Source organism: Notolabrus celidotus, chromosome 18 (assembly GCF_009762535.1).
Source record: "Notolabrus celidotus isolate fNotCel1 chromosome 18, fNotCel1.pri, whole genome shotgun sequence".
NCBI lineage: Eukaryota > Metazoa > Chordata > Actinopteri > Labriformes > Labridae > Notolabrus > Notolabrus celidotus.
Window position 1 is genome coordinate 1,944,749 of NC_048289.1, and position 13,299 is coordinate 1,958,047.

General features: G+C 41.2%; 2 protein-coding genes across 4 annotated transcripts in view; one reads left to right on the top strand and one right to left on the bottom strand.

Moving 5' to 3' along the window:
* Positions 1–1,523: 1,523 nt before the first annotated feature.
* Positions 1,524–7,102, bottom strand: LOC117830426 (ankyrin repeat and SOCS box protein 12-like). 3 transcript variants are annotated; one of them, XM_034708538.1, is made up of 3 exons: positions 6,967–7,102; positions 3,448–4,218; positions 1,524–1,798 (listed from the first exon to the last, which is right to left on the bottom strand). In XM_034708538.1, the coding sequence occupies exons 2-3, from the start codon at positions 4,208–4,210 to the stop codon at positions 1,647–1,649; spliced, it is 915 nt and encodes a 304-aa protein (XP_034564429.1). In that variant the 5' UTR covers positions 4,211–4,218; positions 6,967–7,102; the 3' UTR covers positions 1,524–1,646. The 3 variants fall into 3 exon arrangements, with proteins under 3 accessions (XP_034564429.1, XP_034564431.1, XP_034564430.1); XM_034708540.1 differs by having other exon boundaries at positions 3,448–4,215; positions 6,967–7,100; XM_034708539.1 differs by lacking the exon at positions 6,967–7,102 and adding an exon at positions 6,728–6,928.
* A 2,598-nt stretch (positions 7,103–9,700) lies between these two features.
* The window catches only part of pkd1b (polycystic kidney disease 1b), a 49,428-nt gene continuing 45,829 nt past the window's right edge, over positions 9,701–13,299 (top strand). The window contains exons 1-4 of the mRNA XM_034707325.1: positions 9,701–9,773; positions 11,914–12,094; positions 12,175–12,383; positions 12,549–12,667. Coding sequence (XP_034563216.1) covers positions 9,701–9,773; positions 11,914–12,094; positions 12,175–12,383; positions 12,549–12,667 — 582 coding nt within the window. The remainder of the gene's footprint in view (positions 9,774–11,913; positions 12,095–12,174; positions 12,384–12,548; positions 12,668–13,299) is intronic.

Below are 13,299 nucleotides of genomic sequence, written 5' to 3' on the forward strand. Positions count from 1 at the left end.
AGGTGTGTCCACACTTTTGACTGGAAGTGTATTGCAGAGTCATGGTAATAGGACAGCCTGTGGTATTCCAGTGTGTCATCATACAGTCCCAAACACACTCCATCTTCAGGCCTCTCCCGACCAGTGGTGGACAGTAACAAAGTGAATCTACTGGAGTACATGTTTTGACTTGATTAACTTATTACTTTTACTCCATTTGAAAGACAAATATCATCCTTTTGACTCCTCTACATTTTCATCTATCCATCCATTATCTTGACCGCTTATCCTGTTAGGGGTCACGGGGGGCTGGAGCCTATCCCAGCTGGCTTAGGGCGGAAGGCAGGGTACACCCTGGACACTCACACCTATGGGCAATTGAGAGTGACCAATTAACCTGGAGTGCATGTTTTTGGACTGTGGGAGGAAGCCTGAGGACCCGGAGAGAACCCATGCATGCACAGGGAGAACATGCAAACTCCACGCAGAAAGGCACCTACCCAACTGGGGATTTGAACCAGGAACCTTCTAGCGTGAGATCCACAGGCGGATTGGTGCGGCGTCAGCAGTGATGCAGACGTTGTATCGGACCATTGTGGTGAAGAGGGAGCTGAGCCGGAAGGTAAAGCTTTCCATTTACCAGTCGGTCTACGTTCCAACCCTCACCTATGATCATGAGCTGTGGGTCATGACCGAAAGGATAAGATCGCGGATACAAGCGGCTGAAATGAGTCTCCTCTGAAGGGTGTCTGGGCTCGGCCTTAGAGAGAGGGTCAGGAGCTCGGACATCCGGAGGGAGCTCGGAGTAGAGCCGCTGCTCCTTCGCGTCGAAAGGAGTCAGCTGAGGTGGTTCCGGCATCTGATAAGGATGCCTCCCGGACGCCTCCCTTTAGAGGTGTTCCGGGCACGTCCAACTGGGAGAAGGCCCCGGGGTAGACCCAGAACGCGGTGGAGGGATTATATCTCCCGCCTGGTCTGGGAACGCCTCGGGATTCCCCAGGAGGAGCTGGAAAGTGACGCCGGGGAGAGGGATGTCTGGGTCAATTTGCTTGGACTGCTACCCCCGCGACCCGACCCCGGATAAGCGGAAGAAAATGGATGGATGGACGGACCTTCTAGCTGTGAGGCACCACCGTGCACCCCCCTCTACATTTCAAATAATAATATTAATAACAATGTAATAATAATACATTTTATTTATATAGCGCTTTTCAAAAAACTCACACGCCACAAATAACACACAAACATCCTCAACTCTGACTCTCTTCAATCGTTTAGAAACCACCTCAAAACCAACCTGTTCAAAAAACTACAACACATAACCTCTACTCCCGCCCCGCCTCTGTCTTTGTTCTGTTTGATTTGCTTTATTTGTATTTTTATTTTTCTGTAAAGCGACTTTGAGTACCATGAAAAGCGATATATACATCCTATTAATTATTATTATTATTATTATTAAGACATCTCACCCTGTTAATGAACTCCCTCATGAAAAGTCTCTGACAGCTAAGGACATAAACAGTAAATCACTGCACGTACACGTGTCCACATATTCCATGTTTTATTTCTGTCTGAGCAGATCACACAGAGGTTATAAAAGAAAGAGAAAGGTCGCCTGTCGTCTCCACACGTAAAACAAAAAGGTCAGATTTAAATATGCTGCTGTCCTAAAGCACGGTGACGGGGACAGGCTTGTGCTGCAGGAAGTTGAGGAGACTTGTTGGCATGTCCAGCTGCTCGATGCAGTGGATCTTTCGGATCTTTTTGAGGTATCTTCTGACGGCGAGTCGGCACTGTGAAGTCAAGGCCTTTGGATTTCCTGCAGACACGAGAGACAAAGGTTGCTTTAAAAACATTTAATAAAGATTAGACTCTTATTACATTTAGGAGATCTGGAAAACAAGATGTGAGTGAGGCTACAGGAACAGGTCTAGTCTATCAGACTTGAATATAAACTCCATCCTAGAGAGAGTGTTTCATTTACTGTACTGTGTTAAAAGATCTGATGAACAGTGTAACCCCCAATTTACAAGTTTGCTCCGTCCGACGGCGTGCGCCCTGCTACACAGGACGCATGTTTGGAGCGTAGTGCCAGCTCAGAGCAGCCAGGATCAGCTGGCTCCAGCATAGAGAGAACTACATCCAAACAACAGGTTACAGAGCCTTTCTTTGGATGAATCATTTGGAGAGTATTCTGTTACTTTGTGCTTCAATCATCACTGAGTATGCTGCATCACTATGAAGGTTAATATGAATAATTCTGCTCTATTTTGTTATCCTGTTACTTTCAGACACAGTGATCATCTTAAAGTCCTGTTACCTTCTGACAGTGATCATCTTAAAGTCCTGTTACCTTCTGACACAGTGATCATCTTAAAGTCCTGTTACCTTCTGACACAGTGATCATCTTAAAGTCCTGTTACCTTCTGACACAGTGATCATCTTAAAGTCCTGTTACCTTCTGACACAGTGATCATCTTAAAGTCCTGTTACCTTCTGACTCAGTGATCATCTTAAAGTCCTGTTACCTTCTGACACAGTGATCATCTTAAAGTCCTGTTACCTTCTGACATCATCTTAAAGTCCTGTTACCTTCTGACACAGTGATCATCTTAAAGTCCTGTTACCTTCTGACATCATCTTAAAGTCCTGTTACCTTCTGACACAGTGATCATCTTAAAGTCCTGTTACCTTCTGACATCATCTTAAAGTCCTGTTACCTTCTGACTCAGTGATCATCTTAAAGTCCTGTTACCTTCTGACATCATCTTAAAGTCCTGTTACCTTCTGACACAGTGATCATCTTAAAGTCCTGTTACCTTCTGACACAGTGATCATCTTAAAGTCCTGTTACCTTCTGACACAGTGATCATCTTAAAGTCCTGTTACCTTCTGACACAGTGATCATCTTAAAGTCCTGTTAATGTAACCCTTCCATCTGATACAGAAACCTCTGTCTACCACAGAGGGACTCAGCTCCTGGAGGAACTTCAGTAGGTCTTTGAGTACCTTGAAGGATTCAGAGAGAAGCCTTCAGGGTTGGTTTTAAGTATTTTAAGTACTCTGGACTTTCCCCCTTTTTATTCAACATAGCTCATGAAGAACTGATTTTGTGTCACATTTTAGGATTCGCCTGGTCTACTGCAGTGATGTTCTTGGATAGGAATTGAAAATGATGCTTTAATCATTGGGATGGCAGCTTAAATGAGTTGCATTACTGAGGTGAAGCAGTTCAGATGCAGGTTTAGGCTAACTGCTTTGTAACAATATCAGGTTCAGGTCCAGAGAACAGCTAAAGGGTTTTTGGAGGCGTGCAAAGACTCAAGGGTAAAATCAAAATACACTCTGCCTCCAACAGTCTATTTAATCTTCAGTTTTTTCACATGTAGCCCTCTTCTATTCTGTTATAACTTGACTTTCAGAGACACTGAAGTATAGACTATGACTGTGAGAAGTGGGACTCTGTACCTCGTTCCTCCAGAAGCAGCTCCACGGCCTCGTTCTGCTTCGTGGACTTTTCGATAATCAGCGTCGGGAGGTAGACGTTCGCCCCAAAGTCAATCAACAGCTGTATGTACTCCACTCCGCAGCCGTGCCTCAGACACATCTCCAGCACGGTTTTGGGTTGCTTGATGGAGCTCAGGAGCTTCACATCAGTGCAGTTGTAATCTGGGTCTGCCCCGTAGAGGAGCAGGAGTCTGAAACACTCCATGTGTCCATAAACGGCAGCCAAGTACAGCGGCCCACTGGACACTCTGGCACTGGACGTCCAGAGCAAGACCTTGGAGCGGGAGTTCACCTCAGCACCGTGTTTGAGCAGTTCCTTCAGTATGGTCACATCTCCCTCCCGAGCGGCGGTGAGGACGGGGGAACAGTTGTTGGAGGAGTTCCCGTTCGGGTTAGCACCAGCACCGAGGAGCGCTACAACACAGTCCAGGTACTTCCCACGAACGGCCGCAAAGAGGGGCGTCTGAGCCTTGACATCCACAGAGTCCACCCAGGCACCGTGGGCTAGCAGGACCCGCAGACAGCTGAGGTGACCTCTGGAGACGGCGGCGTGTAGAGGCGTGCCTGCGATCCCCCAGCCGCCTCTGCAGTTGATGACTTTCTTGTAGATTTCTTGACAAAGCATCTCCTTGAGGAGCTGGTCATTGTTTTCTAACACGGCTCGTCTGAGGTGGGAGATCTCACTGCTCTTTTCTTCTTCTGCAGAGGTCCTCAGGCGGAGCATTGAACCTGCTGAGAGAGTCCACAAACACAAAGGAAGAGTTCAAACACCAGGTATGGATTCATTTTAAGGAGGGTTGCAAAATTCCAGGAATCATAGTTGGAAACTTTCCATGAGAATAAATGTGAATAAATCAGGATATGACTAAGTTGAAGGTTGGCTCTTAATAGGGAACTTAAATATAGTTGGGGAAAATATATTTGATCATAATCCTGACTAAAGCAACCAGATTTCATGCAAGTACAGTTGAATATCTCTGCTATTCCTCAATCACATGCACATAGCACACTGCTTACTGCAGGGCTATTGAGACCACGCCCCCTACATGCACTTTGCATTCCTCCATCACATGAAGCACACATGATGTCTAGAATCCTGCAGAGGCTAGGCTTGAGAAGCTTGAGGGAAGATGCTTTCTTATTTGCATGTTGAATGGGACTTTGTTGGAGGGAGAGCGTCTCTTTTCGTTTAACATTTTGAATGGGACTTTTTTGGGATTGCATTGTTGTTAAGTTTTGAATGGGTTGGGTCGGGGGGATGAGTAATATTTAACTCAACATTCATGTTTTTGTTCTTCAATGAAAGAATTGATTATTCAATAAAATATTGAACACTTGATAAAGTTCTACTTACAAATGAATCTGTTTTAATTGTATTATTTTGGATGGATGTCTGCTTAGAACAAAACAAATAATTATGCTTGGATATGACACCTTTCCATGGACATGTTGTTATATCTACAGGAATAATTTGTGCTGTGATGTTAACTCTGTGAAAGATAAGCTCATGTTGAAATATGAAGTAAAATGGTTTGAAAATGTTCTGTCCAAACCAAAACTAAGGACATATATATGCAGATCAAGCATCATGTCATCCCTGAATTATATGTAACGTCTCGTTTACCTAGAAGCCAAAGATCTTTGGTTGCACACTTCAGATCTGGTGTTCTTCCTCTGGCCATTGAAGAAGAAAACAGACTCTGTGAGATATGTGTGATTTGAATGAAGTGGAAACAGAGTTCTATTTTTTTTTGCACTGTACAAACTATGATGACCTCAGAGGAAGATTGTTTCAAGAAATTGCCTGTAAAAAGCCTGAAATATTGTGGTGGACTGATGTACAAAAACTAAATTAGTTGTTTAATTCGGACGTATTTAAACTTGATCATTTTGTGACAAAAGCTGGAAAAGAAGACAAGATAGTGTTTTTATGTAGTGTGCATTTTTATTTGTATTATTTTCTTTTATTCTGTTATAATTTTCTCCCTCAGTTTTCTTGCAAGGAATGATCGTGTGTGCACTCTGACCCTGGGCTGTACAAGTTTGTGGTGTCTTGTAAGCCCATGCAAGCTTGGCATATGATTGTATGACACAATAATAAAATTAAAACTTCCATTAAATTACCCTCAATTCCCATAAATCCCATTTATTCCTATTAGTTTCCATAAATTCCCAGTTAGTTCCCATAAATCCCAAGCAGCAACCTCCAGTCTCAAACTATGAAGCCCATGCGGAAGTGTTAGAAACTGAAACTGCAGTTCATCGAGCGTCCACTAGAGGCTGGCTGCAGAAACACTGGAAACCACATACACACCAATTCAAAGAAGACGATCTTTGCAGCAGAAATAAACATGTTTACAGTCTGGTTCAAAAAACATCTTGGCCCTACGTTGATAATCTCTCTATCGGCACACACTGTACGGGGGTGAATTTATTTCTAACGTGACGATTCAGAAGATATTAAGATTACGAGTTTTTGCCCAAATAAGGACACATAGCTGTTGGCTAGGAGGCTCAAACTCCGCCCCTTTACGACACACTCTGCCTGGTTGAGTTCCACATTTCCAATATGGCTGCCGCCGTCGATTGGCTTCAAAACAGCGCTCAGGAACAGATGGGTGATGTCACGGAGACTACGTCCATATTTTATACAGTCTATGATAAATCCCCAGTTAGTTCCCATATATTCCCTTTAATTCCCATTAACTCCCATGGAAAGTTTCCAATTTGGAATATGTCCAAAAATCCCCAGCTTAACTTCCCAAGGAAATTTACTGAACTTTCCAGTAATTTACCAGAGATTCCCCCCCCCCCCCCTTTGCAACCCTAATTTCAAGAGGTGTAGCTCCAACATGTGATTTTCCAGGAGAGTGTTTGGATGAGTCTGACCTGTTGTTAGATATTCTTTATATAATCTAACTCTGATTGTTTTATGTAGGGGACAATTAAACACACGCAGGCCTCACTTTTATATGTGGGGACTCTATTCTAAAAGCTGGTGGACTTTACAAAAAGAACCACTGGATCCTGTCCTCAGATAGCTAAGTGGATCACAGTATCTTGTGTTGTGACAGATTTCTCTCATGCATGATGTTTTAAGGATGTGTAGAAAATCAACCATCCAAAAAAAACAAATAAATAGTATTTATTTATTGATTGATTTATTCCCCATGTGTCAGTGTTGTCTCTCTGCTGAAGGGTGGTTAAATACAGCGGATATAACTAGTGTCCCTGAACGCACCTCTCGCACATGAACCACATTTAAAGGATCCTTGTGTCTCCTGCAGCCATCAGCTGACTGTCCACTCACTCCACGTCAGGTCAGGGACACTGTCTCGATCAATGATCGATCTCAACAACCTCCTCCTGCAGGCTGGATTCAGACCGGATTCAGACCTGATCCAGACCTGATTCAGACGCTGTCCTCTCAGCTGTAAACACAGTCTACTGCTCTCTCTCCGTCTGAACACTGAGGCCTACCTTCACCGTGTCACCATCAGCTGCTCCTTCCATCTAGACTTTCTTCATCTTTCGATTCTTCTTCTTCTTCCTCTTCTTCTTCTTCTCCTTCTTCTTCTTCGTCTTCCTCTTCTTCCTCTTCCTCCTTTTCTTCTTCTTCTTCCTGTTTATTGTTTAATATTTAGTAAACCGGCTTGAAGACGCTCTGTCGCCCCCTACTGGACTGGAGCTGCAGCAGGCGCTCACAGGGAACAAGGTTATGGGGCACCGTTCAGTCTATGGGGCGCCGTTTGTAAAGTTGTGCACACTGAAAATAACATTTCTCCACATTCAGCTCCGAAACATCATAAAAATGTAGAGTGAATTTTTAAAAGTCACTTTTTAACATATTTAGAGGAATATTTGTGATCCTCTTCACATTTAATTTTGTTGTGAAAAATATATTAAGTTCAAATCACTGTTAAATCTAAATGCTAAATATACATTGAAATGTTAAGTATGAATATAAATGTTAAATGTTAAATATAAATGCTAAATTTAAATATGAAATATGAATCAAAATGTTAAATATAAATGTTAAATGTGTGTGTGTGTGTGTGTGTGTGTGTGTGTGTGTGTGTGTGTGTGTGTGTGTGTGTGTGTGTATGTGGGTATACTGTCGCCTGTAAAATTTGTTGTTTTTTGTATAACTATTTTCTTTCTTTTTTACAATCCTTATAATTTAAGTGTCTGTTTTTTTGTATTCAGTGCTGCTCATACATGCCTTAAATTGCCCCCAAGGACAAATTAAGTTTTTTGAATTGAATTGAATTAAATTGATATTAATCTAAATGTTAAATGTTAAATCTAAATCTAAATGTTAACTATTAATCTAAATACTAAATATAAATGTTGAATATAAATGTTAAATATAAATATAAATGATAAATCTTAATGTTAAATGTTGCTCCGCGATCCTAAATATTTAGCTGATTCACACTGCCGCCTAGCGGATATACCAAAATAAAAGCTTCTTAAAGAGATACAGATTTAGCAATAGCAACTTAGCTTGTCCGTTCCATAGACTGGGTCAGTTCTGTCTCTGATCATTGTGAAATCTCTTACTGGCCTCCAAAACTTCCTTTGAAACATTTACAGTCCTGCTATAACCTGTACCAGTCAGTACTGACAGACTAGGGTTAGGATATCTGTATCACTTTATGATGCTTTTATTTTGGTATTTCTGCTAGGTGGCAGTGTGGATTTGTATATTAGCTAAATATTTAGGATCTCAGAGCAACATTTATATTTATACTTAACATTTCGATGTATATTTAGATTTAATAGTGATTGTAACTTAAATATATTTTTCACAACAAATGAAATGTGAAGATCACAAACATTCCTCTTAATGTGACAAAAAGGTGACTTTTAAAAATTGACACTCCGTTTTTACAACGTTTTGGAGCTTAATGTGTCGAATTGTAGCTGTTATTTTCAGAGTGAAGAACTTTACAAACGGGGCCTCATATTATGGGATATATGTGAATACATTTAAAAAGTCTGTTGTTACAAAGACACTCCCTGCTTAACATTAGACATGGTAACAACAATGACAGGAGTCCGTTGAGGTGGTTCAGGCATTTGATAAGGGTGCCTCCCTTTAGAGGTGTTCTGGGCGTGTCCGATAGGAAAGGGGTCTCAGGGTAGACCCAGAACTTTTCTGGAAGGATTAAAGGAGCTGGAAAAGGTTGCTGGGGAGAGGGATGTCTGGGTCAATGTGATGGACTGCTGCGTCCACATAAGTTTCAAACTGTAACAAAAATAAGTATTCATACTTGTATATATAGCAAAAACTATATATCTCTCTCTATCCATCTGTACTATAGTAAAGTGTTACATATACATGTATTCATTTCTTTTTACAGTAGCACAGTATTTAATGCTGAACAGTTAGAAAAACTACACAATCCTTCACCTTCTTTGGAGTCTGCTGCTTCTGTTAAAAAGTTCTGATTTACAAAGAGATCCATGGAGGAGATCCTCCAAACTACCACCGCCCCCGGCTCGATCTCTTCCCAGGCAACCCAGGAGGCATCCCTTTTATTAAACTCAAATCTACTTCATTTGCATTTGCGTCACAGCCTTTGTGTAAGGTCCCTGTTATTCTGCTTGGCCGACCAGGTCGAGGACATGATGCAGAAGGAAGTCTTAAAGGTGTGAAGCTCAGCTCCTCTCAGGGAGGATTCTGTTACTCAGCAAAATTAATTTCTTTCAACATGGAAATGAACAATTTACATCCAAAACACTGATACTGCTCCAGGTTCTTGGGTCTCTGGAGATGGTTTTCCTTTGAGCTCTAGGCTGCCTGAGTAATTGGACAGTTTCTTTTGAGAGCCAGGGGTTTTACAACATGGTAATGAGCAGCGCCGGCCTCCTCTGTCAACTCTGCTTTAAGAGCTGTTGCTGAGAGACAAAGAAGAAGTCATCTCGGCGCTCGGGGAAGGTGGAGAAGAGGCCTTTTAGACAATGACACCACCATAACTTTTAGTGCGTCTGCAGAAGGGGAGGGGGAGTCAGTAAGACAGACACAGAGTTTAGTTTTAGATGAAGAAGAGGGGCTCAAGAAGGAGGAGAGTCTTGTGGGAATGATATTAAAAAGAAATAGGATTTGAAGAATCCACAACTTTAATGAACAGTGATGGGCATGTGTTCAACAATGCCCGTGCAGTGGTAGAGTTTATCTCTTTCAGCAGGACCTGATGTGATCTACAGGATGACAGGAACACTCACACCACAGAGGCTGACACTGTGGATCCTCAGTGTGGTTCTGATCACTGCCGCTGGAGGTGAGAGGCTTTGTTTTTTATTCTTTATTTATCTAGTTCAGATGCTTAATTTTCCCTCATCATAGTTTGACTAGAGAAACATTGTTTTGTTTACAATTTGCATTTCATATGAGGAAACTTTCTGTGTTCACACTCCAACTGGGATGTCATAAATGATTGGAGTCAGATGTAAAACCGCTGTTCATTTATTTATTTTATATATTTTTGTTTTATATATTTTATATACATTGTATATGTATAACATGTGTAAATATATATTCAAACACACATATATATATATAATGTATGTGAATATATATATACATATATACAAATATACATGTATGTGAATATATATATACATATATACAAATATACTTGTACAAATATACATGTATGTGAATATATATATACATATATACAAATATACATGTACAGATATACATGTATGTGAATATATATATACATATATACAAATATACATATATACAAACATACATGTACAAATATACATGTATGTGAATATATATTCATACAAATATACATGTGCAAATATACATGTATGTGAATATATATTCATACATATATATTTTTTATGTATAAACATTATATTACATATATATTATTTTATTTCATTTACAATATATATATACATATATACACACATGTATATATAGGTGTGTACATATATGGTCTTAAAAATGTAATTGTATTTTAATGTTGTTTTAAAGAAGTTATTTAGTTCCAGACCCAACTCGGTCTCAGCAGATGTGTGTCTAACATGAGTCTGGTTCTGCTCAAGGTTTCTGCCTGTTAAAGGAAGTTTGTCCTCTCTGCTGTAACTAGCTAAATACTGTGAGGTGTAATGCTCATGGTGGATTAAGGTGGGGTCAGACTGAGTCTTATCCTGTCTTGGTGTTGGGTCTCTGTTCATAATTTGACATAGAGTGGTCTAGACCTGCTCTGTTTGTAAAAGCGTCTTGAGATAACGTTTGTAGTGATTTGGTGCTATTCAAATAAAGATTGATTGATTGATTGAAGTTAAGATTAACATTAGCAAACATGGCTTTAAACCAAGTGACTGTATGCTAGCTTCAATCAATCAATCAATCAATCTTAAACAACCTTTTTTGTATTACTTCAGGACACTACGAAAAGACACATCACCAAAGAGACTGTCCTTTTCATTTTTAAAGAGATTCAACATGAATCCACCATGAGCAGAGCACTTTGCAGCATTTAGCAAGTTACAGTGGCAAGGACAAACTTCCATTAACAGGCAGAAACCTCCAGCAGGACCAGACTCATGTTAGACACACATCTGCTGAGACTGTGCTGGAGAGAGGGATAGAGGGAGATGAAGAGAGAGAGAGAGAGAGAGAGAGAGAGAGAGAGAGAGAGAGAGAGAGAGAGAGAGAGAGAGAGAGAGAGATGATAGTGGTGAGACGGATAGTAGTAGTTGTAGCAGCTGGAGTCTGGCATGTCCACAGCAGCAGAGATCCAGAGGAACCTACAAGACAAGGGAGCTCAGGGACTCCAGAAAGGTCTATGGTTAGTAACTTTAATGGGACAGGGAGAGTTAAAGTAAGAGACAGGCAGAGAGAGAAGAGAGAGAGAAAGACAGGATCCTAGTGTGTCAGCCTAAGCCTATAGAAGCATAACTAAGAGCTGGTCCAAGCCTGATCCAGCTCTAACTATAAGCTTTATCAAAAAGGAAAGTTTGAAGCCTACTCTTAAAAGTAGAGAGGGTGTCTGCCTCCCAGACCCTGACTGGTAGATGATTCCAAAGGAGAGGGGCCTGATAACTGAAGGTTCTACCTCCCATACTACTTTTAGAGACTTTAGGTACGATGAGCAGGCCTGCATGTTGAGAGCGTAGTGTTCTAGAGGGGTAATAGGGCACTATGAGCTCTTTAAGATATGAAGGTGTCTGATCATTAAGAGCTTTGTAGGTCAGAAGAAGGATTTTAAATTCTAGTCTAGACAAGACTGTCCTTGAAATGTGTTGCATGTGAGTTGAAGAACAAATCCTGATCAAATAGACCTCTTTGTCTAGACAAACCTTGATTTGTTAAGAGACAAATTTGGACACTATTTTTGAGCAGAAATGATTCTTTTTGTGAACTTGTCGATGTTATTAAAGTGTGTTACTGCTTTACAGAGGACATCTCATGTCCAGAAGGTGGGCGCATTCACCTGGCTGAGCAGAAATGCTATTGGCTCTCTGAAATTACATTATCATGGCCTGGGGCACAAAGCAGGTGCAAAGACACTCCCAGAGGAGATCTGGCGCGTGCTGACAGCTCGGACCTGCAAACCTTTGTCTTTCACTCATTTCCAGTGTGAGTGTTATAAACAGTAATCCTTCTTCATGTGTATGTTCATCAGGAAATCATTCATCTTTGTTTTTGCACTGATGCAGGAGAACCCCTGTGTGGGTATGGCTGAAGGGATCAGAGGGAGAAAAATTTGACCAGGCTGGGATTGTGGAGTCAATGAGTCCTGCATTGAGAGCCAGACACAGTGCGCCTCAGATGCTGTGTCCTCAGATGGCTTTGGGGAGACAGGGAGGATGGAGAAGAGCTCCATGTGCTGAACCACACCTCTTCCTTTGTGAAAAAGAACTGACTCGTAAGACTCTTATTTCACTGAAGAACAGCAGATCATACAGACACTGTTCACACTCTGACAATGATTGAGACTAAATCTTGCACCATGACCACCGTGTTTTATTCTCATGATTCTTAAAACTGTAAATGTGTCTTAAAAGTACCATGACGATCTCTCTCCATGCAGAGCCTGAACTATCTGTGAACAGTTACCTACTTGGACTTGCTTTCATGACCGGCATCTATGCTCAGACCAAAGTACGGCCCTTACCAAACACCCCAGACATCGGACAACTCACAGTCGAGGTCAGTAAGGGGTCAACTTGACTACTTGGGTCAAACATCTCCCTCTATCCCTCTCTCCAACACGGTCTCAGCCAGCAGATGTGTGTCTAACATGAGTCTGGTCCTGCTGGAGGTTTCTGCCTGTTAAAGGAAGTTTGTCCTTGCCACTGTAACTTGCTAAATGCTGCAAAGTACTCTGCTCATGGTGGATTAAGATGAGATCAGACTGAGTCCTGTCTGTAAGATGGGACTGGATCTGATCCGGTCTTGATGTTGGGTCTTTGTTAATAATAGAACATAGAGTACGGTCTAGACCTGCTCTGTTTGGAGAGAGTCTTACATTTGTTGGGATTTGGAGCTGTACAAATAAAGATTGATTGATTGATTGATTGATTGATTGATTGATTGATTGATTGATTGATTGGTTGGTTGGTTGGTTGGTTGGTTGGTTGGTTGATTGATTGATTGATTGATTGATTGATTGATTGATTGATTGATTGATTGATTGATTGATTGATTGATTGATTGATTGAAACATTAGAGTTTGGTCAGTTTGTAGATTGAAATGCTCCCTTGCTTTCTCCTCCCATCGGTTAACCCATGTTGGTCTTCAATGACCAGAAGCTCCTATTATGATTGTAAGTCTGGTGGCT

Bases quoted from the DNA above. Each gene is read 5' to 3' on its own strand.
- LOC117830426 (XM_034708538.1), bottom strand. From the start codon at position 4,210: ATGCTCCGCCTGAGGACCTCTGCAGAAGAAGAAAAGAGCAGTGAGATC. The intron at 1,799-3,447 runs GTACAGAGTCCC...TCGTGTCTGCAG, and splicing joins GCTGCTTCTGGAGGAACGAG to GAAATCCAAAGGCCTTGACT.